Source organism: Martes martes (genome assembly GCF_963455335.1).
Source record: "Martes martes genome assembly, chromosome: 18".
Classification (NCBI taxonomy): domain Eukaryota; kingdom Metazoa; phylum Chordata; class Mammalia; order Carnivora; family Mustelidae; genus Martes; species Martes martes.
The window spans coordinates 40,510,540-40,538,293 of NC_137906.1; the positions used below are offsets into that span (position 1 = coordinate 40,510,540).

At 66.9% G+C, this 27,754-nt stretch overlaps 5 protein-coding genes across 7 annotated transcripts; 3 read left to right on the forward strand and 2 right to left on the reverse strand.

Moving 5' to 3' along the window:
• Positions 1 to 1,147: 1,147 nt before the first annotated feature.
• On the forward strand, positions 1,148 to 1,624 carry GNG13 (G protein subunit gamma 13). The gene is made up of 2 exons (XM_080830664.1): positions 1,148 to 1,273; positions 1,449 to 1,624. Exons 1-2 carry the CDS (start codon positions 1,176 to 1,178, stop codon positions 1,552 to 1,554), a joined length of 204 nt encoding a protein of 67 aa, XP_080686790.1. The 5' UTR covers positions 1,148 to 1,175; the 3' UTR covers positions 1,555 to 1,624.
• Positions 1,603 to 9,933, reverse strand: CHTF18 (chromosome transmission fidelity factor 18). 2 transcript variants are annotated; one of them, XM_080830662.1, is made up of 22 exons: positions 9,795 to 9,933; positions 9,431 to 9,625; positions 9,199 to 9,349; positions 8,893 to 9,061; positions 8,451 to 8,543; positions 8,301 to 8,353; positions 8,085 to 8,217; positions 7,198 to 7,407; positions 6,698 to 6,795; positions 6,342 to 6,465; positions 6,109 to 6,257; positions 5,833 to 5,926; positions 5,467 to 5,565; positions 5,259 to 5,389; positions 4,908 to 5,079; positions 3,791 to 4,015; positions 3,558 to 3,707; positions 3,342 to 3,472; positions 2,580 to 2,724; positions 2,350 to 2,481; positions 1,979 to 2,036; positions 1,603 to 1,900 (listed from the first exon to the last, which is right to left on the reverse strand). In XM_080830662.1, the coding sequence occupies exons 1-22, from the start codon at positions 9,883 to 9,885 to the stop codon at positions 1,764 to 1,766; spliced, it is 2,940 nt and encodes a 979-aa protein (XP_080686788.1). In that variant the 5' UTR covers positions 9,886 to 9,933; the 3' UTR covers positions 1,603 to 1,763. The 2 variants fall into 2 exon arrangements, with proteins under 2 accessions (XP_080686788.1, XP_080686789.1); XM_080830663.1 differs by having other exon boundaries at positions 5,259 to 5,287; positions 9,795 to 9,929.
• A 222-nt stretch (positions 9,934 to 10,155) lies between these two features.
• RPUSD1 (RNA pseudouridine synthase domain containing 1) lies at positions 10,156 to 13,135 on the forward strand. Of its 2 annotated transcripts, none has more exons than XM_080830696.1 (6): positions 10,156 to 10,276; positions 10,728 to 10,918; positions 11,014 to 11,137; positions 11,266 to 11,371; positions 11,479 to 11,580; positions 12,026 to 13,135. In XM_080830696.1, exons 2-6 carry the CDS (start codon positions 10,737 to 10,739, stop codon positions 12,421 to 12,423), a joined length of 912 nt encoding a protein of 303 aa, XP_080686822.1. In that variant the 5' UTR covers positions 10,156 to 10,276; positions 10,728 to 10,736; the 3' UTR covers positions 12,424 to 13,135. The 2 variants fall into 2 exon arrangements, with proteins under 2 accessions (XP_080686822.1, XP_080686823.1); XM_080830697.1 differs by having other exon boundaries at positions 11,269 to 11,371.
• A 1,764-nt stretch (positions 13,136 to 14,899) lies between these two features.
• On the forward strand, positions 14,900 to 22,223 carry LOC308359661 (mesothelin-like protein; the record flags this gene model as incomplete). Its single annotated transcript, XM_080830870.1, has 16 exons — positions 14,900 to 14,905; positions 15,742 to 15,826; positions 16,034 to 16,154; positions 16,991 to 17,111; positions 17,936 to 18,021; positions 18,177 to 18,303; positions 18,388 to 18,578; positions 18,864 to 18,954; positions 19,162 to 19,307; positions 19,618 to 19,801; positions 19,873 to 20,028; positions 20,097 to 20,224; positions 20,775 to 20,905; positions 20,983 to 21,077; positions 21,301 to 21,556; positions 21,970 to 22,223. 16 exons carry the CDS (start codon positions 14,900 to 14,902, stop codon positions 22,221 to 22,223), a joined length of 2,178 nt encoding a protein of 725 aa, XP_080686996.1.
• Positions 22,224 to 22,706: 483 nt separating this feature from the next.
• LOC308359673 (mesothelin-like) lies at positions 22,707 to 25,962 on the reverse strand. The gene is made up of 10 exons (XM_080830885.1): positions 25,715 to 25,962; positions 25,139 to 25,182; positions 24,933 to 25,032; positions 24,496 to 24,674; positions 24,257 to 24,412; positions 24,009 to 24,151; positions 23,805 to 23,932; positions 23,429 to 23,523; positions 22,981 to 23,167; positions 22,707 to 22,908 (listed from the first exon to the last, which is right to left on the reverse strand). Exons 1-10 carry the CDS (start codon positions 25,791 to 25,793, stop codon positions 22,820 to 22,822), a joined length of 1,200 nt encoding a protein of 399 aa, XP_080687011.1. The 5' UTR covers positions 25,794 to 25,962; the 3' UTR covers positions 22,707 to 22,819.
• Positions 25,963 to 27,754: the final 1,792 nt, after the last annotated feature.

A 27,754-nucleotide genomic window follows, 5' to 3' on the forward strand; every position in this document is an offset into this window, starting at 1 on the left:
GCCCACCACCACGTGGCTGTCCCTGCCAGGGGTGGGGATGCTGGACTGGGGGTCTCTGGGAGGGGAGCAACCGCATGCCCCCCGTTGGCTGCCCCCCCCCCAAAAGGCAGGTTATGCTCTCCTGCGGCTCTGACCCTTCCAGGACTCCTAGTGGGGCTGCTCTGTCCCTAACCGGCAGGGCCGACCCCCTCACCAAGATGGAGATCTTCCAGCGAGGAGTCCCCTCCACAGGCTGGTGCAGACAGGGTCAAACTCCTGTCACCCCCTGCCTACCCTACCAAGGTCCAGAAACCCAGTCCCCTGGTTCTCAGCCTCCCGTGATGGGAGCAGGGCCTGGGGGCCAGTGGGGAACTCCCTGGGCCGCTGGACTGGGCTTTAGTGGGGGAGGCAGGAGGCAGCCTGCTCTGCCAGGCTGGTACACAGGCAGAAACTGGGCCAGGCAGTTTGTGAATAGTGCGGGGGGGCAAACACGGGGCAGCAGAAGGCTGTAGGCACTCCCAGTCCCAGACCAGCTGTGCAGCCGGTGACCCCATAACCCTGAGCACCTACTCCTCCCCCAAACCCCTTGGCTAGAGATGCAAATTGCAGCCAAATCCTCCAGGCCCCAAGATTAATTTCCCTTGGGTAGGCTTCCCCATGCAAAGCGGAGGGACAGCCCACGGCCCAGGGAGGCCAAGCGCGGCCCCACCCCTCACCTGATGGTCTGGGGTACCCCCTCTGCAACAGGGCGTGGGAAGCGGGCCTTGCAGTTGGAGGGTGGGCTTCTGGGAACCCTGTCCTGTGTGCCTGGTCCTGCTCTTGCTGAAACACTGCCCCTTCGCTCTCCGAGAAACCAGGCCGTGGACAGGCTGACGGGGGTGGGAGGGGAGGATGCAGCGCAGAGCAAAAACTTTCCTCCGCAGTTAATTAACCCCGTGGGGGGAGGGGCGGGCACACGGGGCCTCATCAGTGGGGCCTCAGCTCCAGGCCCAGCACCCTGTGGACCATGTGGGTGCCTCTGGGGCCCCCAGGGTAAGGGTGGTACAGCCCCTGGGGGCCTCCCTAGCAGCAGACTGGGCATCGGTCTGGTGGGGAGGGACCCTCTGGGGGGTGACTGCAGGCTGGCAGCCCCCTGGCTGTCTCTCCCTCCTGGGCTCTCCAGCCCCAGGCTGGCCACTTCCGAAGCCCCCGACGCCATGGAGGAGTGGGATGTGCCCCAGATGAAGAAGGAGGTGGAGAGTCTCAAGTACCAGCTGGCCTTCAAGAGGGAGATGTCCTCCAAGACCATCCCTGAGTAAGTTCCCAGGACCCCCCAGCCCAGGCTGGCTCCGATCTGCATGTCATTTCCCTGCCCTGCGCTCGTTTGCATGAGCCAGACCCACTGCCCGCACTGAGCCACTGGGCAGCACTTCTAAGGAGCCCGGCACCCACCTGCTCAGCCTCACCCTCCCCACCTTGCCCACCCACAGGCTCCTCAAGTGGATCGAGGACGGGATCCCCAAGGACCCGTTCCTGAACCCCGACCTCATGAAGAACAACCCATGGGTGGAAAAGGGCAAGTGTGCCATCCTGTGAGGCCCCGCCCCACCCCCAGGCTCTTGCTCGTGTAGGGAGGACAACTCTATAAAGGTGTGACTTTTATAAGGACTTTCTGAGACCGTCCGTGCTTTTGTACATCTCCTAACGGAGAAAACGCAACCCGACAGCATCAAGCGTGGTCCCTGGGGCGTCCAGCACGGGTGGAGGTACCCAGCCTGGGTTCCTGGCGGCGGGGGCAGCCCCCGCTACAGCAGGTCCCTGATGTGGACACTGCGCCGCACGGCGTTGGAGACACCCTCCTTGAATCGAAACCAGACGTCACTCCTGCCCACCGCCGTGCCTATGCGCCCCTCAGCCGCATCCGTCTCTGGGGCCGCGTCTCCTGTGAAGGCCACATGGTTGCTCCCCTGCCTCCCCCGCCTCCCCCCCGCCCCTCCCGCCTCTCCCATGCCCCAAGCACCTGCACTGGGGGCTGCCGCTCTCTTGATGACCACACGACCAAAGAAGTCCCTCTCGGGCTGAAAGGGGCAGGCTGGTCAGGCTCTCAGGACAGACCTGTGGCGGTCACTCCCTGCCCTGGGGGAGGAGCCAGTGGCCCCAGGCTGTGGAAGCACAGGCCCACCTCCCCTCCCCAGGCCCCCTGAAGCAGACTCACCCAGCTCGTGTCCCTCCCGTCCCTCATCACCCACCCAGGGGCTCCCTCCTACCACAACCAGCAGAGCCCCCTCTTGCCCACTGGGGAAGCTGGGGCCACAGGGAATCCTCCAGGCTGAGTGGCAGACAAGAGACAGGCCCCCCAGGGCCAAGAACCGGCCACCCCCCTCCCCGCACCTTCTCCTCCAGGGCGGCTCTCTCCAGGATGCCCTCCAGCCGCCGCTGCAGCTGCTGCTCCTCACGGCCGCGTCCCCCTTTGTCCCCAGCAGCCCCCGGCAGAGCCTTGGCCCCTAGGGGAACCCCGTCTACCTGCAGACCGAAGGTGTGGTGAGGGCTGACCGAGCAGGGCCACTCAGGGGACCGCTGTCCCTTCCAATGGCCCCGCCCAGAGCCCAGGGCAGGCTTACCTGGGGGCTGTCCCCAACCCGGGCCAAGGCCTCCGCCCGCCGCATCCTCTCCATTTCGATCTCTCGGGCAATGAGCTGCTTGGCCTGGTAGGTGAGAGGTTTGCGGGCGGGCAGCTCAGGAAAGCGACACACCTCCTCCACGTTCCTGCTCTCAGGGTGGGTCAAGAGGCGTAGGTCATCAGCGGGGACAGGCAGGTGCTACCTACCACACCGGTCCCAAACGCCACGAAGCAGGAGCTGCGCTGTGGGATTCAGTCCTGGTAATACAATGCCTGTACCCCACAGCAGCAGGGGATTACCCACCCCAAGCCTCAGTTTCCCCAAGTGCTTGTGGGCACGAGAAGGGAACCATCCCAGGGCTGCAGAATGGAAAAATGAGACAACAGAGCAGGGCCTAGGTTCAAAGCTGGGGCTGAGCACTGAGAACTGTCACCATTACCAACACCTTACAAATGGCACAAAAAGGGATGGCGATGGTCCCCTTGTTGGGCAGCGGGGCCCCGGGGAACATCTCAGCCTGGGGCAGCAGAGCCCTGGGGAGCTCCAGGGCCCTCTGGAAGCAGTGCCTGGGGGACACTGAGGCAGGCAGACCCTCTGCCTCACAATCACACCTGTGCAAGCCCTGAGCTGGGACTGAGCCCCTACCACTGCCCCACCGACTGGAAAGTGAGACTCACACCTGGCCGAGATACCTGGCCTGCCTGCCACAGCACGCAGAGCCCAGCCTGCCCCCGGCAACCCCCCCAAGTGCCGCAGACTCACGGCTCTAGCCTGTAGACATATTGCCCGTCGGGTAGGCGCTCCTGGCGGTAGGTTAGGCTGTAGGCAAGCATGGTGCCCACGAGGCTGGCCAGCTGCTGCTTCTCACGAGTGCTGTACAGCTGCGTGCTCACCTGTGGGCACAGACGCTGAGCATGGCCAGGGCCCGCCCCCGCCAGCCACCACACCCCCACTCTGCACTCCGGACAAGGCACTCACAGGGCGCAACTTGGGCGCAAGGATGTCCAGAATCAGACAGAGGGCATCCAGGACGAGAGCCTGAGGCGCAGCTCGGCTGCGGGTGGCCGGTGCGATGCCCGCCACCAGCGTCTGGATGAGGTTCTGTGTCCGGCTCATCCGGTTCTGTGCCTGGGGTGGAGAATGAAGCGGGTTTAGGTGATCTATGATCTCTGGGCCAGACCCCAGCCCCGGGCAGGGTGCGGGAGACACACCTCCTGCTGGCTGCTGGGGAAAGCAATCCTCGGCACGCGGCTGGCCGCAAAGAGCACGTGGAAGGCTGCCGGCAGGAAGGGCAGGTAGCGCAGCAGCTGGAGACTCTGGCCGCGGTGGGCAGCACGGATCAGCAGGTCGTCGAAGGCCAGCCAGTCGAGGGCCGCGCACACGGTGCCCAGGCTGGAATCCCGCAGCCGCAGGCGCAGGAAGTTCTCAAACAGGCCCTAGGGGTAAGCAGGCGGGCGGACCACTGAGCACCCCCAGCTGCAGCCCCCAGCCCACATACAGGCACCCCCCTCCGCTGGGACCCTGCACCTCCCACCTGCCCTGCCAAGTCCAAGGTCTCTGGAACAGCAACTAGCACCAGCAAGTGGCCCTGAAGCCCCAAAGGAGGAGCCGGGAAGGCCCAGCCTGCCGCCCCCGCTGTTCTGACCAGAGCCCGGAGAGCTGCAGGAGAAGAACCCCTGGCCCGTGACTGCCTCAAGGAGCCCAGCCTCCAGGACCCACCCCCTCCCCAAAGGAAGCTCTGCAGCCAGGACGGAGGGCACAGACCCCCCGCTCTCGCTCCCCGTGAGACCCCCATGCTCTCGGGGCGCAGATTCCGGATTTACTCAGATCCACAGCTGCTAATCCAAAGCTTACTCGGGGAAACAGCTTAGACCAAGCTTCCCGGGGGAGGGGGGTATCTCTGCCACCTGCTCCAGCCCCAACTTCACCCCGCCTGCCCTACCGCACGTGTCCGTTACCACAGCTCACATCCAGAACGCGGAGTCTCCTGCCCCACTCACGTGTCCCAACCAGCAACTGAAGTGACCCCAGCAGTCAGATGACTGCCCCGCCACGCACCCAGCCCACCTCCCCTCCCTGTCAGCCCACGCCTGCCACCACCTACCCCCCGCCCCTGCCACCAACTAGTCCCTCCTCCCGGGCCTCTGTCCCTGCTCGGCATCACCTCTGAGAGCTCCCTGAGGCCCTGTGTCCACCGCCCCTCGCTCCCATCCCATTTCTCCACGAGCGTGACACCGTCTGAAGTATCACCTGTCCTCTGGGGACAGAGACGCGGCCAGGTGCTAACAAACTGGCACGTCTGAGAACTTCGAGGCAGAGCGAGGTTACCTGGACCACCTTCTCGTGCTCGCCTGCGGAGCCAGCCACGTGCAGGATGTGGTAGAACCGCTGGGAAGCCGTGGTCAAAGGCGCCTCGGCAGCACGGGGCCCGAGACCCAGATGCCCATCACTGAGCAGGAGCACGTGTGGGGGCAGGGCCGGGTCCTGGCCCCAGCGTTGCCTGCAGGGGGGGGGTCAAGGCTGGAATGGGGCCCCCCACGTCATCCCCCTCCGTGGTGCCGCGCTCCCCGAAGCGGCCCAGGCACCTGCACACAGACGACGCTCTGCGGGACCCGGGAGCACCCAGGGCCCGTGCGGCACCCGGGCTGGCGGTGGAGGCAGGCCCTCCCGCTCGCTCACCTCTGCACCCGGGGCAGCTGGAACACCTCCTGCCACACGGAGAACAGCCCCTTGCGTTGGTCCTTGAGGCCGACCCGCGTGGTCCACACAGCCTGCACGCTCAGCTCCCGCCGGCCCCGCCCATGGAGAAACTGGACACAGGGCAGGGCTGGTGAGAGGCAGCCTGCCCGGCCACCCCCAAGCAGCCGTCCCCCACGCACCCGCCCACCTGCAGCGTGTTGACGCAGGCACGGATGTCGTTGTCTGTCTTCTCACACAGAGCGGCCAGCGCTCCCGGGTCGGCCCTCATGCCCTGCCGCAGGGAGATCTGCAGGGGGCGGGAGAGTGGGCGGCCGCGCCCCAGAAACCCACCCCGAGGCCCCCACTTCCCCAGAACACAGAACGACCACCACGTATCCCTGCTTCGAACCACCTCCCCCTCAACACATGCTGGGGCCACCTGGGGGATGGCGCCCCGGATACAAGAGGGGATGGCGAGGGAGAAGGACACGGGGGCCAGGACAGGAGGCGCGTCCCCCCACTCCGTAGTCAGCCACGCGCCCCCCTAGTCACGCGCCCCCGCCCCATCACCAACTTCCTGCAGCCGCTGCGTGAGCCTGGAGGACAGTATGGGCGGGAAGTGGAGCAGGAAAGCCTGCTGTCTCAGCTGCCGCAGGGCGGGCACGAACCTGCAGGGCACAGCCGCACACAGCTCGCTGCCCAGGCGGGGGCGTGGCGGGCGTGCCACAGCCCAGCGGGCAGAGGCAGCCGGGTGGGACTGGGGGGTGCGCCCTCCCCGGGCTGCTGCCCTCCTGCCAGGGGCGCCCCCCCCCACCCCTCCCTGCCCAAAGCCCTGCTCCGCTGCGCTCACTGGTCGTTGCAGATGCAGATGATCGGCCTCATCAGGAGCCCCCCCTCAGCCCGGCGCCGCCGCCCCCCACTCGGGGGAACCGGACCCCCGGACTCTGCGTCCTGCGGGCCCTTGCGGTCCAGGATGCTCAGGAGAACGTTGACGGCAGCCTCGCGGATGCAAAAAGGACACAGTGAGCCCCAGCCCGTTGCCCACCCGCCTGTCCCCCCAACCGCGGCCCCCAGGAGGCCCACCACGGGGGCCCCGTCGATCTCGTCGATGACCAGGCAGTTGGGCTTCCCGCCAGCACCCAGCACTGACTCCATCTGCGTGGCCGCTTCAATGCACGTGCGGAAGGCCTCGGGGCTGCGGTCGTCACTGGAACCATGAGGCCAGGGGCAAAGCCGTCAGGGCGGCACAGCCTCAGCCCAGACAGCGACCAAGGTCCCTGACAGGACAACCTCCTGGGGCGGAACCACCACACCTACATCACAAGGCGACCACCCCAACGAGCCCCGACGCAGCGAGAGCTCCACTCTGCCATCCCCGCCTCCAACCCACTGGGGCCTCAGGGCTGCGTCACGACGGAGGCTGGCCTCCTGCCACTCACCTTGCGTTCATCTCCACCACGCAATACCCAGCATGCCGTGCAATCACGTGGGCCAGGGTGGTCTTGCCAAGCCCGGGGGGCCCACAGAGCAGCGCCACCTGAGGCCAAGACAACACACACGCCCACCTGCTACAACCTGTCACCACTCGAGGGACCCCCCCAAGCCCACCTCGACCTCGAGACTGAAAACCCTGTCCCGTGAGGCCTGCTACGAAGGGACGCACGCCCAGCGGCGCTGTGGTGACCGACCAAGAAAGGACCCCAGCATGCTGATGCCTCACACACGACGCGTCAGAGCGAAAGTCGCACGTGAGACGAGGAACGAGGACGTGCGGCAGAGGCACGGCCACTGCTGGCACGTCTGACCCCGAGAAACCCCCATCACCGTGAGCGTCCTGGGAAGGGCCAGGATCCTCCTAAATGTGCCTCAGGACCCCGCGAGGCTGCAAAGACACCGGATGCCCGAAAGCACAGCTGCAGGGTGGGGTGCAGGGCCTCACCTTCTGCCGGGGCCGCCGGCTTGGGTCCAGCTCAGCCTCTAGCATGTCCTCCAGCACCTGCTCGTGGTTCTTCCATTTGCTGGAGCTCGCGGCCTCTTTGCCACCCCGGGCCAGCTCCACGCCGGGCCTCGGCCTCCGGGCAGGCCTCTCTCGTCCGAACACCACCGGGTCCCACAGCTTCAACCACTTGAGGAGGCAGCGGTTAGTGAACTGCAGGGAGAGAGGCACCGCCTGGAGGAGCGGCCAGCACGGAGGATCCCTGTGCCTGCCCTTCAGATCAACCTGCTGTCGTGAGCCCCGGAAACACCCAAGGAGACTGAAACTAAATGACGAGTGACCAGTGAGTGACAGAGAGAGGCTCATACCAGACTCTCCATCTCTACAACCCTGGCCCGTTCAGCCCCCCACCACTTCCCCAAAAGCATCCCAGCATCAGCTTTTATGAGAGCAAGAAAGGAAACAGAAGTTCCGGGGGGCGAGGGCAGGGGGCGGGTATGGATCCCAGCCCAGATCACGGGTGACACAGAGTGTGCCAGCCCCGTGCAGGCTTCAGTGTCCCCGTCTACAACTCAAATGTGCAAACCAAAACCACCTCTTCTGGGGCGCCTGTGAGGCCCAGGCAGTGAAGCGTCTGCCTTCAGCTCAGGTCATGATCTCAGAGCCCTAGGATCGAGCCCCGAGTCAGGCTCCTTGCTCAGCGGGGAGTCTACTTCTCTCTCTGTCTGCCCCTTCTCCCTCTCATGCTCGCTCTCTCTCTCAAATAAACAGAATCTTTAGAAACCAAAAGGCATCTCTTCCGTTGCTGACAGAAGGTTTAGCTGAATCCTGCTCCTTTCGTTTCTTGCAACAAAAAAGTCAGTCACGCTTGAACAAGAATAGGGTCTCACGTCATCACTGAGCAGCTCCGTGTAGGACCGAGGAGCAAACTCATCCACCCAGAGGCAGTGCTGGGACTCGTCTTGGTTGCTGGCCAGCTCTTCCTCAGGAGCCGCCAAAGGCTGGACCTCCTCCGACCTGAGGCTGGAGAATATCGTGCCTTTGGAGGGACTGCACGCCCCTGACTACAGGCGGGAGGCCAGGGCTGCAAGGGCCCACCGTGTCACCTGCGAAGCGTGTCTGAGAGTCGATGGGCCTCCTCGAGCAGCTGCTGCCTCCGCTGTACGAACACCAGAGGTTGGGATCTGAACGTCTCCGACATGCGGTCCCCCCACCCCCGCCCCCGGAGCCACCCTTCTCTTCCCAGCAAGCCGCACCTCGTTGTCGACCTGCTCCTTCAGGGACGCGAAGGGTGCGCCCAACAGATCCAGTCGCCCATGGCCTCGCCGCCAGATATCAAGGAAAGGGGTCTGCAGGAAAGTGAAGGCAGCCTTCATCACCTTCTGGGACATAACCACCCCAGACCCCCTCCCAACAGTGCTAGGGACCCAGGTGGCGTTTCTCAGCACGAACAGACCAACAACAGGACAAGCTCCCTCTCTAACCAAGAACGCCAACGCAACAAGACACCGGGATGGGAACGACTCTACGGAAGACACACACACAAAAGGTGAAGGAAATACGAGAGAAAGAGAGGAAGGGAGACAGGCCTGCTGAACTTCCGGAGGCGTCCCCAGGGTCCCGACGGGGATGTGAGGTCTAGGGCTATCCTGGGCAGCACGGAGTCCCCCACCTCTCTTGTGGCCACACAGCACCCACCTGCACCCCTGTGCCCACTGGATCAGCCCGAAGGACCAGAAAAGCCCGGCTACCCCCCGTGGAGGTCACACTGACATAGTCCTCCAGGACAGGGGGCCGCCTCAGGACAGGATTTCGGGCTGCCGGCGAGGCCTGTAGGAGACCCACATCGACACCGGCGTCCAGGGCCCTGGGAAAGGACAGGGGCTGTCTTGGGGTCTCTCACCTCCTGCTACCATCAGGGGAACCCAGATCCGCACAACCACACATCCCTCCCACCCACCCTCCGCTGCAGGCCTCTGGAAACCCGCGCCCCAAGCCACACACCCCTTGCTCCGCGGTTCAGTGGGGACCTCGGGACTCGGTGGGGGGGTGATGTCCCCCGCAGGGGAGTCAGGAAGGGGCGGCTCCTCCATTTCCTCGGGCTTGAAGTTCAGCTTCTTGACGACTTCCAGCCTAAGCCGTTTGACCCTGGGGGCTGGGGAGGCAGACGGAAGGAACAGAGGCTCTTCCCCAGCCTCGCACCCCACCCCTGGGCCCCGGGCCGCGCAGGACATACTGGGGGGCAAGGCCCTGTCCCTCGCGACGTGGCCGGCCAGCTGCCGCTTCCTCGCACTGCCTCCGCGGTTCTCTGGAGGTGCCCCCGGAGAGCAGGGAGGGGCGGCGTCCCCTCCAGCGGCGGCCTCCTCGAACGGCAGGCGGGACCGGCCCACCGTGGGCCAGGGGTCCCTGGAGGGCGACAGGGCCGCCGTCCCTGCAGGAGACAAGGTTGACAGCAGCTGCGCCGGGTGCGCGCGTCCCCACTGCAGGCCAGGGCTCCCGCGGCGGCGCCGTTCCAGCCTCGCGCCCCGCGCTCCCCTCCCCTCCTCCAGGCAGCCCTCCCGGACTACGGGGGACGAGGCTGCGGCAGGAGCCGCGCCCACCTTCCAGCTCGGCCAGCACCTCCAGCTCGTCGGCGAACTGGCTGTGGAAGTCGTCCTGGGCACCGGCCAGCTCGAGCTCCGGGTCGCCCATGACGCTCGCTCCCGGCCGACCCGCCGCTCGCTCCGAACCTCCCGCGCCGCCGTCGCCCGCCGTGCCCGCCCCCAGCGTCCCGTCGCCGCCAATCCCTGGCCGGCGTGCCCGGCGGCGCTCGCCATTGGCCAACGGGAAGAGCGGGGCGGAGGCGGGGCTGCGCGCGCAGGCGGGGCGGGGCCGAGCCAGTGCGGCGGCCCCGGACGCTCGCCATTGGCCCACATGGCCGCCCGTCCGTGGTGTGGGCGGGGAGTGGGCGGGGCTGCGGGCTCCGGCAGGGCCCTGTGAGGCGCGGCTAGGGGGTCGCTGGGTCGCCAGGCGCGGGGACCGTGTACCGGAGCCGGGCCGGGCAGCGGCCTCGCGGGGCCCGGGCGGCGCGGCCGGGGTGCAGGTGGGTCTCGGAGTGGGAGGGGCCGCGGGAGGCCCTGGCGGGCGGCCTGTGGCCATCAGACGCGGGGGGCGGGGGTTCGGGGAGGGGGCGCGGGGGTCCGCTCGCTTGGCTGACCTGGCCCGCCCGGGCCCTGGGGGCGCGGAAGGTCTTGCCCCTCCCCGCTGCGACGGAGGCTCCCGCGGCACGTTGGCGCGCTGTCCCGGGCGGTCCGCGGCGGGGGCGCGGGCGCGGGCGCAGGACGGCTGGCCCGGCGTCTGCGTCTGGGTGGGGCAGCCCCTCAGTCCCGGCTCGGAGGCGGGCGTGCAGCGGGGCCTGGCGGTGCACACGCAGTGGGGCCGTGTGCCGGGCCGGCCCCGCGTGAGCTGCTTCCCAGCCGCGACCCTGGGACCCTGAGGAGTCGGTGCCGGGCTCCCCGCGCGCCCCCACTGCACACGCTGGCCCCGCGCCGCAGGCCGCCGCCATGGACCCGGGCCGCACGGAGAACCTGTCGGTGGTGTACCAGAGCCGGGACTTCCTGGTGGTGAACAAGCACTGGGACCTGCGCATCGACAGCAGGATGTGGCGCGAGACGCCCACCCTCCAGAAGCAGCTGCGCCACCGCTTCCCCGAGCTCGCGGATCCTGACACCTGCTACGGGTTCAGGTACGCGGGGGAGGGCCCTGACGGCCCCCAGCCGCTGCTGCGGGAGGAAGTGGCCGCCCCCAGTCTAGCCAGCCTGACCCCCTGCCCCATGTCAGATTCTGCCACCAGCTGGACTTCTCCACCAGCGGGGCGCTCTGCGTGGCCCTGAACAAGGCGGCAGCTGGCCGCGCTTACAAGTGCTTCAAGGAGCGGCGCGTCACCAAGGCCTATCTGGCTCTGGTAAGTCCTGACCGGTTCCCCTGGGACGGGGATTCTGACCCTCAGCCTCTCCGGCAGGTGGTCAGTGCCAGGTGGGCTCCCCGGAGGTGGTGGGGAGCCCTGAGAGCAGCTTGAGAGTCTCTGCCCAGCAGGTGCGGGGACACGTGCAGGAGAACCAGATGACCATCAGCTATGCTATCGGCAGGAACAGCACCGAGGGTCGCGCTCACACCATGTGCATTGAGGGCACTCAGGGTATGCCGGGTGGGGCTCGTCACCCAGTGGGGGCCCCTGAGTGAGCCAGGCTGGGGCGGGCTGGGCTCTGCGCAGGGAGCCCTCACAGCTCGTCTTGCTCTCCACAGGCTGTGAGAACCCGAAACCAAGCCTGACAGAGCTGGAGGTCCTGGAGCACGGGCTGTATGCCGGCGCCCCTGTTTCCAAAGTGCTGCTGCGGCCCCTCACAGGTGTGTCCGGGGCGGAGGGAGGCGGGACGCTTTGAGGCTCGCTTGCTGTCTGCTAATGGTGGGTCCCCCTCCCCGCCACGTACCCGGCGTCTCTTCCCGCAGGGGACTGCCGGGAAGTGGTGGCGCAGGGGCACAGCAGCCTGCCTGGGGCCACTCCGCCATTTCCACTCTCCTCTCCCCGCCCCCACCCCGTTCTGGGGCTTGCCGTCCTAGAAGGCCGCAGGGGTTCTGTAGCGCACCTGGCTTTGCGACCTGGAGGCTGACTCCTCTTCTGACCTCCGACGTTCTTATCCGTAACGGGAATCAGGGTCTGCCATTTCTAGGGGTTTTATGGGGCTTGAAAAGGGCACTGGGGGATAGCGTTAGGGGTGATGTGAGTGGGTGAGGGACGGGCACGGGATGGCACCCCCACCCTACCAATCCCCTTGCCCCGCCTCCCCCCCAGGGCGGACGCACCAGCTGCGTGTGCACTGCAGTGCCCTCAGCCATCCCGTCGTGGGGGACCTGACCTACGGCCAGGCGTTGGACCAAGAAGACCAGCCCTTCCGCATGATGCTGCATGCCTTTTATCTGCGTATCCCCACGCACACGGAGCGCGTGGAGGCGTGCACACCAGACCCCTTCGTGCCAGCACTCGACGCCTGTTGGAGCCCCCACACCCTGGTGCAGTCCCTGGACCAGCTCGTCCAGGTCCTGAGGACTGCTCCCGACCCTGGTCCCACAGAAGGGAGCCCCACGCCCTACAGCACTCCCACGCCCCCCAGCAAGCCCCCCGAGACAGAGGCGCAGCGAGCCTCCTGCCTGCAGTGGCTGTCGGAGTGGACTCTGGAGCCTGACAACTGAGAGCAGCAGGCTGGGCGGGAGTGGCAGGCCGGGCCCACGAGGGGGATCGGGCTGCTTGGGAGAGCCCTGGGCCCATCCTGGGTAGGGACTGTCCTGTGTGTGTCCACTGTGGATGGAGTCTGAGGCCCTGGCTCCAGCAACCAGGCCTGGAGAGACGGGCAGGGCCAGCAGGGGGCGCCAGGCCGCTGGGAGTTCGGAGGTGGGTCCTCCCGCCGAGCACCTGCCCTCCTCCCCGGGGAGGGGAAACCAAGGCCTGCCCTCCCGGCTCCCCAAGCTTTGCTCCTCTGGATTTGTTTTATGGATCTGCCCAGGGTCGCTGTCTCAGAGACAGAGCCCGCGGTCGGGCCTCGCCTCCTCCGGGGCCCCGGGCCTCTGAGCACCCTGCTCCGCTGTGCGCTCCTCAGACCTCCTGTGTCGGTCAGCCGCTCCCGGCTGGGTCCTCCCCACCTGCGGACCCCGACTCCCCCCCCCAGCCATTGCTGCCTCGTGCCTTTGCTTTTACCAGACTCTGCTTGTGGGCCCCGCCTCCCCACCCACGCGGCACCTGGGGGAGGGTCTGAGCCGCGCCCCTCGGTCCTCTCCCAGGCCCTCAGGCTTTGGGTGGGAGCAGGGGTGGCCAGCCCCCGCCTTTTCCATCCCAAATGTCATGCCCATGTCGGCCTAGTTGTAGCTGAGCTGCTAGGCCTCAGAATAAATAGTGACTGACCTCGTGAGTGACCGTGAATCCACCCGATGGGGAGGTTTTGGGGGCCCCAGACCCCTGTCCTCTTTCCTGCACTGGGCGGGTGTCTGCCCTAGGCCTCCCAGCAGAAGCTGGGATGGACCTCGTGGTCCTGGCTGACGTGTCCCTCCCCTGCCGTGCAGTGAGCACCTGCAGCCGGTGCGGACGCTGGGCTCTGGGTGGAGGACGGAAGCTGGTCAGCCCCGTTCCCAGAGATCCCAGCTCTGAGCCAAAAGCAGCGGAGCGCCCAGTTCTCACCAGGGTCCCTCTCTAGAGCTGTTGTCCCCACATCCCCTTAGGCCCCTCCACCATGAGAACACCAGCCACCCTGCAGGGTGGGTGCTCCTGGCTGGGGGTGGCCCTGGGAGAGAGCAGAGGGCAGGCGTGGCCAGCTGGGGACACGGGTCTGGACACCTTGGCCTGGTGGGGCCCACAGGCTGGGCCTACAGAGCAAACCCCAGGGAAGTTGGAGGGCTGGACAGACTGGTGGCCCCCAAGGTAGGGAGGCAGGACAGGAAGGTGCATAGAGGTAGCCACCCCCCCAGGGAATGTGTTGCCCCTCCCCCAGCCCTGTTCCTCCCCCTGAAATGTCTGCTTAGACCCTTGAGTCCCCCAGGACCCAGAGAGCCACGCAATCGGCTGTCTCCCAGGGCCCTGGGGCCCTCTGGGCTGAGGCTGTGGAGTCCAGACAGACACAGGGCACACACGGGCCTGTCTGCCCCCCAAACACACCCTAGCTGTGAGCGGGCAAGGTTTGAAAGTGTGGGAACGGAGCAGGGTCTCCTGGACAAGGACAGCAAGGCGAGTTTCCTCGGGTAAGCGTGGCCAGACAGACGGATGCTGCAGGTGGCAGGGCCAAAGCGTGGGGCTGACCCGTGACAGGCAAGCTCTGGGGGGCAGGTGTGCTGGTGGGGCACCACCCAGGACCACATACAGCTCTACATGGTGCGGCTGGACTTCCATGGGGGCGGCCCAGCGCCGGGGAGCCGTCCTCAGCTGTGGGTCAGCGTGTGTGCCGGGTCAGCGTGTCTGCTGGGCCGTGGGCCATGTGCAGCCCTACCTGGGGTGCTGGTGGCTAAACCAGGGTCCTGGGGCTCAAGGCTCGGTGCCTCCAGTTGCGCGCCTCCCAGGAGATGAGGAGAGTCGGGACTCAGTCCCCTGCCCCTGGCCCGGCCCGGCCTAGCCAGGCACCTCCCACAAGGCCTCAGAGGCCCCCCGGCTGGTGGAGCTGCCCCCGTCCTGGGCCCCAGGGCATGTGCGGCACAGCTCTTTGCCGCTGAGGCCACCTGCCTGGAGCCTGTACCCCTCTTAGCCCCTGGCAAACGCCGGTAGGGACACGCATGCTCACGGGGCAGATACCGGGACACGCAGCACGGAACCCAGGTACCACGCTGGATCCGCGTGTGACTGGCATCCCACAGGGAACACGCGCATCAGACATGCACATAGTTGGTGCTCCCAGATGCACACGCGTGTGCACAAAACCACCAGCACTCACGACAGATGCAGACAGGCACGCGTATGAAGGCACATCCGATCCTCGGGGCACAGACCCATCCCCAGGGGGAAGGGGTGTGCGCTGGGCGGCTGCCAACCGTGAGCTCAGCCTCCCGCTCCCCCAGGGCTGGAGAGCAGGTGTCTGCTGGGCTCGGGGCCCCCAGGGGTGGGCACGACAGCCTCACCTGACACCTGGACCCTCCCCTACAGGCGTCGCTGCAGGAGCAGGCGGCCAGGCAGGCAGGGTGTCAGTGAGGCATGGAGGTGAGCAGGAACCCCGGTGCCCCTACCCTGCACAGCCGCAGTGGCCCAGTGCTCAGCCGCAGGGGCTGACACACTCAGCAGACTGGGGGCGTCAGGAGCACCTGGCACCTGGCCTACACCCCCACCCCCCTCCATCGGACAGCTACCGCGGGGCACAGGAGAAGCCTCCTTCCACAGCAGATGGTCTCCATGCTCCGGTGAGAAGCAAGGGCTGGGGCAGGGCCGATGCCACCTGGACCCACGGGGCAGTCTCGGTGTGAACCTGGGTGGGGGGTTTCCATTCTGTCCCCTGCAGAGTACAGTAACTATCCTGGGCCATGCAGAGTCTAGAGCCCCTCGGGCACCCCAACACCACCTCACAGTTCAGGCCTCCAGCTGGAGACTGTGCAGGGCTGCCTGCAGGGCTGTGGTGTGGGCTGTGGCCGGAGGCCAGGTCTGCCTGGGCGTCTGAGGCCCTGAGAGGGGAAGAGGACTTTCCAGGCCACCCAGGAATGGCGACAGGTTGGAGCCCCCAGGCCTCCATCCACAGCTGCCGGCAAGGACTTACCGGGACCACCGCCCCTCCCCAGTAGCTGTTTACTGGAGACACCGAAGCTACGGGTCCCAAGGGCCCTGACCTGTGATAAGAAAGGCCCCAGGGTTTGGCCCAGCCCCTCCTCTTGCCACTCCCTTTAGTTCCAAAGAGGCATTGTTTGTGGGGTTTGTGCAAAGACAAGAAACAGGGCTGCAGGGAGCCCATCCTCTATGACCCTGCATGGCACCTCCCTGTCTGTGCCCTGTGCCAGAGAGGGCAGGGGACGGTGATGGGTCAGCCTCACCTCCTGTCTCCTCTCCAGCTTGTCCTGTGCCCACCGCCTGTGACCCCACACCTTTCTGCCAGGACGAGCAGTGCACACCGCGCAGCCATGGGTCCCAGAGCAGGTGAGGCAGCCCTCACCAAGGGGCACCTTAGACCCTCGGGGAGTGGGTCCCACAGCCAGGCTCCCCGGAGGTATCAGGGCCATCGGTGATCCTAGGCCTCTCCGAGGACCCAGGAAGCCCCAGGCTGACCCTTGAAGGATGCCCCCAGCAGGTGGTGCCCAGCTGTGCTGGGGGTCCGGCCGCTCCTCACGGCCCATTTTGTTCCAGGTGGTCAGGTGAACCCAGGCCTCGCCCTCCTCATGTGGCTCACAGCCCACTGCTCTTGTCCCCAGGCCCAGGGCTCCTCCCAGGGAGGGCTGGAGGCCAGCGGGGATGACCTATGGGACAGGTGAGTGCCAGGTCACGCTTCTGTAGCTGATCCTCTGGGGTGGGGGTCCGCACCCGACGGCCTGGGCACAGCTGAGGCAGGGCCCCCATCACTCACCAACCTTGCCCGGAGACGGCCCGGAGCTTTCAGAGTCCTGCACCAGACTTACCCACGTGGCCGGGAGTGGGTCCCCAGGCATCGCGCTGGGCAGGGCCCCCGAACCCCTCCCGGCTTGTGCTGCTCTCCGGCCTGGGGGGCGGTTACTTCTTGTGCCGAGTCCTCTCCAGTTTCTTCCTCTGCCCCAAGACTGGGCTGCTCTCCCAGGTCCCGGAGACTCAGTCATTCCCAACCACTGTCCTGGGGTCTCACGCGTGGGCTCAGCCACGCTTCGCTTTCCTGGAGGGTTAGAGATCACTGATGAGGCATCGAGGGATGGATTGATCTGGGTACTGATGAGGCAGAGTCAGAGGCCCAGGCTGACGTCCCAGAGGACGCCCTCCCCACACACACACTCTGTTAGATACACGCACACCGCGAGCGGCACTGAGCCAGAGGCCAGGCCTGCTGCGGTGCCCCAGCTGGTGCTCGGGCCCCATCTCCTCCACGCCCTCGGCCATCGCAGGTACAGTGGGGCCCGCCCGAGCTCAGAGCCTGCCAGGACCCCAGAGTCCAGGCCAAGGCCACATCCAAGCCCTGCTCACAGCTGGGAGCTTGGTGCCTGCGGTGTGAGCGCGGAATGAAGCTGTGGTCCTGCATGTGCCCGGGGCCACGGGCCACGCTTCCCACGTCTCGCTCCCTCAGAGCTGGCGGTGCGGACCTCGATGCCGCCCCTCACCGCCTGTCCCCTTTCTGCCCAGCGCCAATACCTCCCTCCTGCACAGCTTCTGGTGCCAGCCGGCCAGCCAGCTGTCCCGGGACCAGCTTTCCACTCTCATCCAGGGGATGGCCACCCAGCAGGTCCCCCTCAGGGCCTGGCAGGTAAACGGCTGTGGCTGGTGGGAGCAGGCCAGGGTGCTGAGGGAGAGGGCACACTTGCCGGAGACACGTGGGGAGGAAGGGCGTGCCCAGCAAAGGACACGGGTCAGCGGGGGCCCACGGGACTGGGATGGGGCGCGAGACCCGGCCGGCCTCCCGAGCACCTGAGACACGGCTGCTGGGTCGACCCTGACAGGGCAGGAAGTGTGGCCGTTGGAGGTTGGTTTTTCCCTTCCTTGGGTGACTCCATGGTGGTGCCCACTTGGGACCATTTCCAGGACTTCTCAGCCCGTTACCTGCAGACCCCCTGACTTCTATTCTTGGCCCGGGCGAGGGCTTGTCCCGCAGGCCTGCGCTGGCCGCTTCCTGCCTCCACTGGCACACGGTGCCCATCCTGGGACGGGTCCTCTGGAACCCTGTGGGGGTCTTCTAGCCTCCTGGCCTCTCCCATGTGGTCCGAGCCCACCTCGACCTGCCCCTGAGTTCAAAGAAACAAAAGGAAGAAACGCTACTATTTTGCCTTGTTATAAAATTAGTATGAAATTAGCAATACATCTGAAAACCCCAAAGTAAGTCCAATGAGACAGCAAGTCTAGGCAGGAGGTAGCACTGGGGTAAATTACTGAGCCACGAAGAGCCGTGGGGGGTGGGGGGGCTTTCAGGCTGGCCCTGATGCCTCCTGAGAAGGGCAGACCACAGGGCGTCCAGGGACAGAGCCCAGGCAGACAGGGAGGGCCCCACGCCAAGGGCGAGGGTAAGACGGCAGAAAGACGGGGGCTGTGGGCCCCGACCTGGCCAAGCCCGCGACATGCCACTGCCTGGCCCAGCTCAGCTGCCTGGCCAACCTGGCCACTCGGCACGGCCTCCAGGATGACTTCGAGCTCCACCCCCCGAACCTGCTGCTCTTCTACAAGTGAGTGCTGCCCCCCGGCCCCCAGCGTCCCAGCGCAACAGGCTGAGAGTATCTCCTTCGGAGTCCCAGGGCCCCCAGCTCCCCAGGGACATCTGGGTCCCCCCCCAGAGGAGGACCCCCGGGTGGCCACCCACAGCCCCCCAACCCGCCCGCAGCCTGACGCAGGTAAGGGAAGCCACCTGCCGGGCCTTCACCCGCCGCGCCGCCCAGGGGGACACGGAGATGCTCGCCAACCTGCCAGACCAGAGGTTCGCCCTGCAGCACATGGCCTTGGCCTGCCTGGTAGGCACGACGGGCAGGCTAGGACAGGACGGGGGGAGGGCGGACAGGCACAGGGCCGGCTCGTGCTGACCTGCTGTGTGGCAGGGAGCACCCCGCCGACGGCTCCGTGCCTTGGACCTGCCGCTCCTCGGGGCCCTGGTGTGCGACATGCACGCGTCCCGCATTGAGACCGCAGACCCGCATGTGCTGGAGAACTTGCAGCGCTGCCACCGGCTGACGGCCCCCCAGCAATCTGCCCTCAACTCGCTGCTGGCCGGTGGCAAGACCGTGCTGGGGTAGGCTGGGTCCGGTGCCTCCACCCAGGCTGCCCCTCCTCGAGACGACCCGGAGACCCCCTAATGTCTACCATCCTGCAGACCTTTCACCCGTCCCACTGACCCTGCACAGCCTCAGGGTCCCACCACCCTCCAGACCCTCCAGTTCCCCTGCCCCCACACCTGGGGTGGGAGGTGTCCCCAGTAGGCAGGCCCTGCAAACTGGGTGCTCAGGGAGGGGCTGGCCGCCTCCGGGGGCCCGGGCTCTGCTCCTGACCCTAACCTGGTGCTCCCTTCACACACCAGGCCTCCCGGTTCCTGGAACCTGGAGGGACTGCAGGCCCTGGGAGCCCTGGCCAGCTACATCAGCTCTAGCCTGTGGGTGCAGGTGCAGGAGGTAGGACCCTCTGCAGTGGGGGGTGGGGGAGGAGTGTCAAGGTGGCTGTGCACAAGGACAGGGGCATCCAGCCGACCTTCCGCCAGCCTGTCCAGGGTCCCCAGTCCCTCCCTGCCCCAGGGTTTCCGTCTGTGGGATGGGACGAGGAACCAGGTGGCCCCTGGCAGCCCCTCCCGGGGCAGGGAGTCTCTATGCCCTCCTGGCCAGGCCGTGGGCCTGGCCTTCTTCAGCAGCATGGTGGCCACGTACCGAGCTGGGCGGCTCAGCCAGGGCGATGCCAGGCGCTTCGTCACGGGCTTTCTCAAGGCCAAGGCCGTGTCAGTGTCCTCTCGACCCAAGCGGGGCACAGGTCAGTGTGGCCACCAGGGCCAGGGAATGCTGTCCCTCCCCTACCCTGGTCTCCTAACCCTGGGGGGTGGGCACTCAAAAGACCGATCCCCCTGCTGCTGGACCTCCTGGGCACGCCCGGGGGTCTGCATCCAGCCTGGGGTGGGTCAAGGTCAGGGTCAAGGTCAGGGTTGACTCTCTGGTCTGAGCCAGGTTCTCAGCTAGAGGTCAAGCTCAGGAGGGAGTCAAGGGCAGGCTGAGGTTAGAAGTGAGGCCGGGCCCAAAGTCAGCAACGGTCAGCTCAAAACCCGCACCCCTCCCCCCAGACCCAAGCAGACCCTGCGTCCGCGGGGACATCACGGCGGCCACGCTCCTTGACGACCTCTTCCTGGTGCACTACGACTGCGTGCAGCTCGAGTCCTGCCTGGGGAGCCGCGTGCTCCAGGCCAACCTGGACCCGCTCCTGCAGCACCCGCTCCCGGCTGAGTGCCAGCGCGTCGTCAAGGCCAAGCTGGCTCGGGTGCGCTGCAGACCGGCTGCGGGGGGCGGCAGGCAGGCGCCCAGCCTGGCCTGACCCTCCCGCCCACCCAGGTATACCCACACGGCGTCCCCGAGGAGCAGCTACGACTCATCACCTCGCTGGTCTACCTCTACTCCCGCTCGGAGATCAGCCAGTGGAATATCACATCCAGGGACACAGTCGTGGCCCTGCTGGCCTCAGACGTGGCCCTGGAGAACCAGACCGAGGTGAGGGCAGCGCAGGGGGCAGTGGGGCGCGCCGCCCCTGGCCCCGCTGACCCGGGTCCTGCCTGCAGGCCGTCCTACAGAAATACCTGGACCACAACGGCACCATCACCAGCGCCCTGCTCGTGGCCATCGGGGGCTCCCGGCTCTGCTGGATGAGCGTCCGGCAGATCCAGGCCATCAGGCCGGTGGAGTTCCGGTGAGCCAGCCCGGGAGGCGCCCACCGTCGGCTCAGCCGAGGAGGGAGGGGCTCGGCCTGAGGTGTGGTAGGTTCCCAGGGCTGCACAACCAGGTACCACGATCCGAGCGGTTTAAAACAAGAGAAATTCTCGCGCGCTCTAGACACCAGCAACCTGAAACGGAAGGGTCCCAGGGCCGGCTCCCTCTGAATCCTGCAGGGGAGGTGCATCCCGCGTGGGGTGCTGCCGGAACTCCTCGGCCTTGCCCGGGCCGGGGGACACACGCCCCAGCCTCGGCCTCCATGGCCACACGGCCTTCCCCTCGGTGCCTGGGTGCAGAGTCCCTTCCCTGCTCCAGTCCTTGGACTCGGGCCGTGCTAATTCACTGCGATGTCGACGTCATCACAAAATCTACAAATAGGAGAGGCTCTGTGTTGAGGTTTCGAGCAGGCGTGAGTTTTGGGGGTACACTCTTCCGTGTGGTACAGAGGGCAAGGGGAAAGCTGTGGTGGGGACAGGCCAGGAGCACGACGGGCGCCCAGCCCGCCCACCAGCCTCCCCCTCCCCCAGGCGGGCTGGGGCCCTGGATATCTCCTCCTGCCCGCAGAGCCGGAAGGACGCGCTCTACACCAAAGCCCGCGAGGCCTTTGGCAGCACCAGGAACACAGCTAGCTACTACCACTTCATGCGCCCCTACCTCGGTGAGACCCTCCCCTGTGTGCAGGCCCCCTGTCCCAGAGGCCCCCTGCCCTGTCCTCTGACCGCTGCCTGCCCCCAGGAGGGGCCCCCGTGGAGGAGCTGCGGCACCTGGCCCAGGCCAACGTCTCCATGGATATCGACACCTTTACCAACCTGAACCCCCGAGTGCTGCAGGTGGGCCCCCGGGGTGGCCTGTCTGGGGCATAGGGCAGGGCTGCCAAACCAGGGGAGGCCACTGTCACAGTCTGCAGGCCCCAAGTACCCCAAAGTCAGAGGTGTGCGGTGAACCCCAGGTCGCTTCTGCCAAGCCTCACCCCTGCGCCCGCTCCTCAGTTAAGTACTGCCCTGCCGGGTTCTGCCCCCAAGCCGGCCCCCACAGCCCTCCCTCCCCCCGCAGAGCCTGAGTGTTGGCAATGTGACGACCCTGCTGGGCCAGAATGTGGGGGACCTGCAGAAGGCCCGCAGCCACCCCACCATCAGCTCCTGGCTCCGGAGCCTGAACACCTCGGCCCTAGGAGAGCTGGGCCTGGACACAGACACCGCCAGCCCCACCGGCCCGGCCCGCTCCACCACGGGGACCCCGGACACCACACCCTGGGCGTCCCATCTAGCCCCCACCTCGGGCCAGCTGGGGAACAACGCCCCCACCTCCGGTATGCCCCAGACCCGGCCTCCCCATCGTGGGCTCCCCTGTCTCTGCCTGGCCCCGTCTGCCCAGAGCCTCTGCAGACCCCTGACGGCTCCCAGCTCCACATCTTGCACCCAACCTCCTACTCTGTTGGCCAGCTCTCCTCCCTCTGCCTCCTTGGGTGACATCTGGGTGACCCTGGCTTCACTCCTCACTGGCTGTTGAGTTACTGAAGGACCAAGTCCCCTCCTCCAACACCTGCTGAGCACCAGAAAGTGGGGGTGGGAGAAGCTTTGAGATGCCTTTCAGGGCCCGGAGCAGCAGCCTTGGTGCAGTCCCCGCTGGCCTTCCCGCCCGAGGAAGCGCACAGGGAGGCTTGCCCAGGCCGGGAGGCTCCCAGCTGGGCCTGACGGGTGCTCATCCACATCCCACCTACAGGCAGCGCGCCAGCCCACCTGCGATATTTGCCGCTCGCTGCGGCCCTGCCCTCCGGCCTCCTGTGGCTGCTGTACTGGGGCATCCCGGGGCCCAGCCGGGACTGCTCCCGGGGCACCTGCACCAAGGCCTCCGAAGACGGCGCTGGCCCGGCGCCACATGCAGGGAAACTGGGGCTGGTAGGTGGAGCTGGACACCTGCTCAGGCCCCCGCCCAGGCTCCAGGGCCAGAGGACCTGGCCATGTCCCACCTCCTAGGGGCCTGCAGGGCTGGTCCCCACTCATACCCAGCTCCCAGGACGTGGAGCTGGAATGACGACCTGGGCCCACGCCGTGGCCAGCCCCATACGGGTGGCAGAGATGCTCCCCCAATCCTCTGGCCTCCCCCAGGATGAAGAACTGGTACGGGGGAGGGGGCCTTGCTGACGGATTTGAATAAAAGACAAGGTGATAATCCTGCCTGTGTCCCTTTGCTCTGAGCCCAAGGAGGGGCAGAGACCCTCCTAGCAGGGAATAGGACTTCCGTCTGCATCTCCTGGCCTCGGTCCCCAGAAGCCACCCTGAGTGTTGGCCTGGCCTTGGAGGGAAGGCCCTGGGAATGGAAACAGTGGTAGGAGGGCCCGAAGGCCACTCCCCTCCCCATCCCCAAGTGCAAACAGGACTCCAACTCAGGGACCCCAGCTACCACATCACACGGTCGGGCCTCCCCTCCCGGTCCTCAGAACACCACAGGCCATCTCTGCAGGAAGGACAGGGGCCTTTTATTGAACTCCAGTCCCCTTGGGGTGGACCAGGCAGGGTGGACCAGGCAGGCCGTCACGGCGGGGGGACGTTCCGCATCCAGGACGGTGGCCTCACTTGGGGATCAGAGCCAGGAGCAGAGTGGGGATCGCAGTGAGCACCGTTCCGGGTCCCACAAGGCGGGCGCCCCCCGAGAGGGCCTCTGCAGAGAGAGTGACTCAGGCGCCCTGCGTGGCTCTGCCCCAGCCCCACCCAGCGGAGCGCCCCGGCCCACCTTGGAGCCTGAGGTCCATGACCAGGTAGCCATTGGGGAGGCCACCGTGCAGCCCCAAACCCAGACTGTCCAGGTCATCCTGCCGCTGCCGGACGATCCAGTCCCGCACGGGGCTCCTCTCCTGCTCCGCCTTCAGGCCCACCAGGTTTGGACCCAGAAGGTTTTGCACCTCGGCAACGGTCAGCGGCTGCCAGAGTCCCCAGGGGGCCGTCAGAGTCGCCCGGCCTCTTCCCCAGAAGGCTGCCGGCCTCTGCTGTGTCCAGACCTCCTGGGGCTTCCCGGGCTTGGACACCCTGCCTGGCCCCTCCAGACTTCCGAGATGAGCCCAGCGCTCAGGCAGCCCCGGCCCCGCCCCGCCCCGCCCGGCCCCGCCCCGCCCGGCCCCGCCCCGCCCGGCCCCGCCCCCACCTTGGCCCCGCCCCCACCTTGGCCCCGCCCCCCGCCCTACCAGCAGGGCCTCCGTCCGCAGCGTCTTGAACGTGGCCACGTCCATGTTCACCTTCTGACTGCTGAGAGCTCGCAGGTCCTCCGTGGGGGCCCAACCTGCTCGCGGGGGGTGGGGCCCCAAGCGTGAGACCTCACAACAGCCCCCAGTCTTATCCTCCAACCCTAAGGAATTCCTAGGCCCCAGGTTCCCCTGGATGGGTGCAGAGGCTGGAGGGGGCTCGGCCTCACAGGGCCTCCACCGACACACGCGTGTGAGGGCAGGGGCCATGTTGACCACCAGTCACACCAACAGCAGCAGCCTCGTGAGGCAAGACCCCGGCAGCACCCGTGTGGGCAGCCTGGGCCCTCTCGTCCCCCAGGGGCTCCCCCTGGCTCACCCAGGTAGGGCTTGATCTTCGCAAAGTACTCGGGCCCGGTCACGGTCTGGAAGGCAGCGCGGGCCCGGGGATAGAGGACGGCCATCTGCGGAGGGCGGCACGCATCCAGGTCCTGGGGCCCGGCTGCCCTGGGGAGGCAGCGTGGGGCCGGGCGGTAAGCCGGGAGCTCATGCCCACCCCGCCCGGCAGGTCCCTGGGACTCACCAAAGGACGCTGTGCTTCACGGAGCGCAGCTGCTCCGGACTGAGGAAACACAGGTATGCGGGGCTGAAGGTAGCCAGCAGGTCCAGGGTGGCCTGGTCCAGCTCGCCCCCTCCCTCCACATAGCGGGCAGTCAGGGCAGCCACCTGCGGAAGGAGGCCACGGAGGTGTCTCGGGGCTGGGGGAAAGGCGTCCCCCGGGGCCTGCACACCATCACCCCACCTGCTCCCTCCGGGGTGGCTGTCGCCTACCTGAGCGTCCCTCTTCTGCCCTTTGCTGACTTGAAGAAGAGATTTCACAGTTTCCAACGACGTCACGTTCCACTTGCGGATGTCCGCGGGGCTGAGCTCGAGGAAGAAGTAGCTCAGGTTCTGGGTCAGGGACTCGGGGTAGCCCTGTGGGTAGAACTACCCAGGGCGGCGGCTATGAGGGCCACGGCCGCGCCCTGGCTGCCCGGGAAAGTGCGGCACGGCGGGCAGGCCTGAGCTACCTCGTCCAGCTTGCGCTTAAAAACGTCCAGCTGCTGGTAGGTGAAGGGCACCATGTTCACGCGGTCCATCTGAGCGGCCAGCAGGGCCCCATCCACACAGGCCTCCAGTTCCCACTCCTCATAGAAGACAAGGTTTTCATCTATCACGTGGGCCTTCCGCCCCGGTGGGCAGACCTTGCCTGCAGGAGCAGGCCGGAGGTGGGGGGCTGGACTTCTCCAGTCAACCTCCTCCTCCCAAACCTCGCCGAGACCCTGGGGAACACAGAACCCCCTCCAGGCCTCAGTTTACACATCGGCAAAATGGGGCCATTCTGTCCACTCTCCAAGCAAGCCGTGCAGCCAGGAAGGGCCCCAGATGTGTGGGCAGGTGTGACCCCACTACGCTACCCCCAGCCCCACGTCTCCCAACAGCCAGCGGGGCAGGGTGTCCTGCTTACTGTCTGTGTCCCGCCGGTCCCGCGAGAGGACGACAGGTAGCTCAGGTCGCCACCAGGACAAGACCTGGGAGGTACCCTGCAGCCATGGGGTCATGACACCCTGAGGACAGAGCGGGGTTGCGGCTGAGCTGTGCTGGCTCAGGGTTCGAGGACCCCCCCCCACCCGGGACCAGACACCTCCGTCCCTTTTCCCAGAGGGACCTTACCAGTCTCGAGTCTGCAGCCTGGGCCCTGGAAGGTAACGCCCACCCTGCAGGGGAGGGGGCAAAGGCTTGAGGGGGTGGTGGGGAACTCCTGGGTGTGCCCCACCCTGGGTAGGAAGGAGGCAAAGCTGGCCGCCCCCCAGACTCGGCACCCCATGATGTCACTGCCTACCCCACCCCAGGGAGCCCAGGCCTCCTATATCCTCCTCCTAAGACCTCACTGCTCAAGGCAACCAGATACCCAGGTCACGGACACTGTCGCTTGGCCTGAGCCCCCTCACTGCCCCCCGGCTCAGCTTCTGGTGCTGTGCGGCAGGGAGGAACACAGCCACCTCTGGGAGCAGACACGGCTGACAGCCTACCTGGGACTCGGGGCGCCTGCCCAGATTTGGGGTACATGCCAGGACTCGGGGCACCTGCCCAGAATTTGGAACAATAGCCTGCTGGGGGTGGGGTAGGCCCGTGGGCACTGCCGGCCTCCAGGGAGGCGTGGGGCAGGCAGAGCCTTAAGGCCCCTTGGGTGCCGTCTGATGCTCTCTGGCCCCCAGCACTTTACCGCAGCCCACCCGTGTTACTCACCGAGGCTGAGAAGCAGGGGCAGGAGGCTGCCGCCGGCGGAGGTGCCCCAGGACCCCCAGGCAGGCTGGGCGGTTCGCATGGCCGTAACTGTGGAGAAGAGCCACTCTGATATCCTCACCTCTTGGACGGGGCGCCCACCCTGCCCCCCGCCCCCGCTTGCCCTGGGCCAGTGCAGGGCCTTATGGGGCTAGAGGGGTGTCAGATTCCCCGATGGAACCTTCTCAGGCCCCTGCGGGCGGCGTCTGTGCAGCCTCCAGCCCTGCTCTCAGGACCAACCAATCTACCTGGCCCGCCCTGCCGCCTCCGGGAAACAGGCCCCTCCTGCCCGGGTGTTGAGTCTGAGTCAGCCAGGCCCCCAGCTGTGAGAGCCCAGGAGGGCCGCTGGTGGCCGGTGTCTGTCCCCTCTGCCACAGGGCAGGGCGAGGAGGGAGAGTTTAGTGCAAGAAGGCAGGGCCACTTCTGGTTCAGGCTGGCCTCAGTTTCCCCATTCACACCAGGGCTGGGGACAGGGCTGAGTGACCCCTCCCCACTCCCTGGGGCATGGCCGTTCTCTCCTCCCCATCCTGCCCCTCCCGTGGCCCAGGTGGACAGGCTGGTGGGGCCCCTGCATTCCTGGTTTCCCTCCTGACCTCCCTCCCAAAACAGAGGCCTCAGTGGGTGGGACGCCCCTTCCTACGGGTCAGTCCCTTGAGTGGGGCAGTGGGTGGAAAGGCATTCCGGGAAGACCCTCCCACCGTGCGTTTCTGGAGTGGAGTTTAGGAGGCCTTGCCGGCTGGGGGGGCAGTCAGAGGGGGCCGCTCTCCAGGGAGTACGGTCCGGGGAAGGGCGGGGCCTGCAGGAGACCTCAGCAGCCCTGCACTCACCCCTGCCAGGGAGGCCCCGACAGGGAGGCTGCCCCTGGCTGGGTAGAGCGGAGACATCCCCTCCCTGCGTGCCTCCTCCCAAGCCTGTCAGCTCCGCCCGCTCAGGAAGGGGGGAGGCAGCTCCTTTCGGTTGGGCAGAGAGCCTAGCCCTCAGGGAGTGTCCTGGGGAGTGGCCCCGGGGAGCCCTCTCCCCTCCCCCACCAGGCTCCCGAAGAGGTGGGAGGAAGCCAGGCCCCCAGACCAGAAAAGGGGCAGCGGGGTGAGGCCCCCAGCCCCCGGATGGAGGAGGCCAGGCAAGAACGGTGCCCCCCCCCCGCGGTCCCCCGCAGCCCTCTCCCCAGCCGCATGTCACCAGGGAACCCCAGCACCACGGGTGGGGGCGTCCTGGGAGCATCCGCAGGCCACTGTGGGCCCTGGAATCTGCATCCCTCACCTCCCCACCCCCGGGAGGGCCAGCGGGTGCCACCGAGGCAGGTCAGCTGTCCTGCGGCTCCAGCTTCCCAAGTGGCCTGCGGCTGACCTGCCGTTTCGAGTCTGTTGCCGCCAGCCTGGAGGGCCCGCGCTTGCGTGTGACCTGGAAACAGCCGCCAACCCGCGCCGTGTCTCCCTGGTCATGGCTGCCAGGAGGCGTCCTTCTCTGTCCCGTGTCGGTTCTTAGAGAGGCCAAGCTTAGGGACGCCTGGGGGGCTCCCGCCTTCGACTCGGGTCATGATCTCAGGGTTGTGGGATTGAGTCCCCGCATCGGGCTCCCTGCTCGGCGGGCAGCCTGCCTCTCCCTCTGCCTCTAACCCTCTCCCCAGCTTCTGGTCTCTCAGTCTGTCAAATAAGTAATTAAAACAAAAAAGCCAGGTTCGTGGGTCACAGCAGGGGCAGGATAGAGAAGGCATCGGGGACGGCACCGTCTCTCACCCCGAGTCCTCCGTGGCTGGCACCCACCTGGTCTCCTGTGAGTCCCTGACCGCCCACACGCTGGCTGAGGGCCTGCGGCATGCTGGCGTCGCTCAGACCTGGGGGTGCGCTGGAGCCAGAAGGGTTCAGGCCCTGCCCCCGCCTGCCTGCTCCTGCCCTGCACGCAGCATGCAGTAGAGGTGGCTGTGTCTGTGACAGTCACGCCGGCTCCTTCCTGCAGGCGGGAGCCCTGAGCTCCTAACGCTGGCAGGCCTCCCCCTGCAGAATC

Coding starts and splice junctions, on each gene's coding strand:
- GNG13 (XM_080830664.1), top strand. CDS start 1,176: ATGGAGGAGTGGGATGTGCCCCAGATGAAGAAGGAGGTGGAGAGTCTC. Junction 1,274..1,448: donor TCCTCCAAGACCATCCCTGA/GTAAGTTCCCAG, acceptor GCCCACCCACAG/GCTCCTCAAGTGGATCGAGG.
- CHTF18 (XM_080830662.1), bottom strand. CDS start 9,885: ATGGGCGACCCGGAGCTCGAGCTGGCCGGTGCCCAGGACGACTTCCAC. Junction 8,544..8,892: donor CAGTGGGCACAGGGGTGCAG/GTGGGTGCTGTG, acceptor ACTTTCCTGCAG/ACCCCTTTCCTTGATATCTG. Junction 2,725..3,341: donor TATGTCTACAGGCTAGAGCC/GTGAGTCTGCGG, acceptor CCCTGAGAGCAG/GAACGTGGAGGAGGTGTGTC.
- RPUSD1 (XM_080830696.1), top strand. CDS start 10,737: ATGGACCCGGGCCGCACGGAGAACCTGTCGGTGGTGTACCAGAGCCGG. Junction 11,372..11,478: donor GTGCATTGAGGGCACTCAGG/GTATGCCGGGTG, acceptor TGCTCTCCACAG/GCTGTGAGAACCCGAAACCA. Junction 11,581..12,025: donor GCTGCTGCGGCCCCTCACAG/GTGTGTCCGGGG, acceptor CCTCCCCCCCAG/GGCGGACGCACCAGCTGCGT.
- LOC308359673 (XM_080830885.1), bottom strand. CDS start 25,793: ATGCGAACCGCCCAGCCTGCCTGGGGGTCCTGGGGCACCTCCGCCGGC. Junction 24,152..24,256: donor GGCAGAAGAGGGACGCTCAG/GTAGGCGACAGC, acceptor CTCCTTCCGCAG/GTGGCTGCCCTGACTGCCCG. Junction 23,168..23,428: donor TGCGGACGGAGGCCCTGCTG/GTAGGGCGGGGG, acceptor GGACTCTGGCAG/CCGCTGACCGTTGCCGAGGT.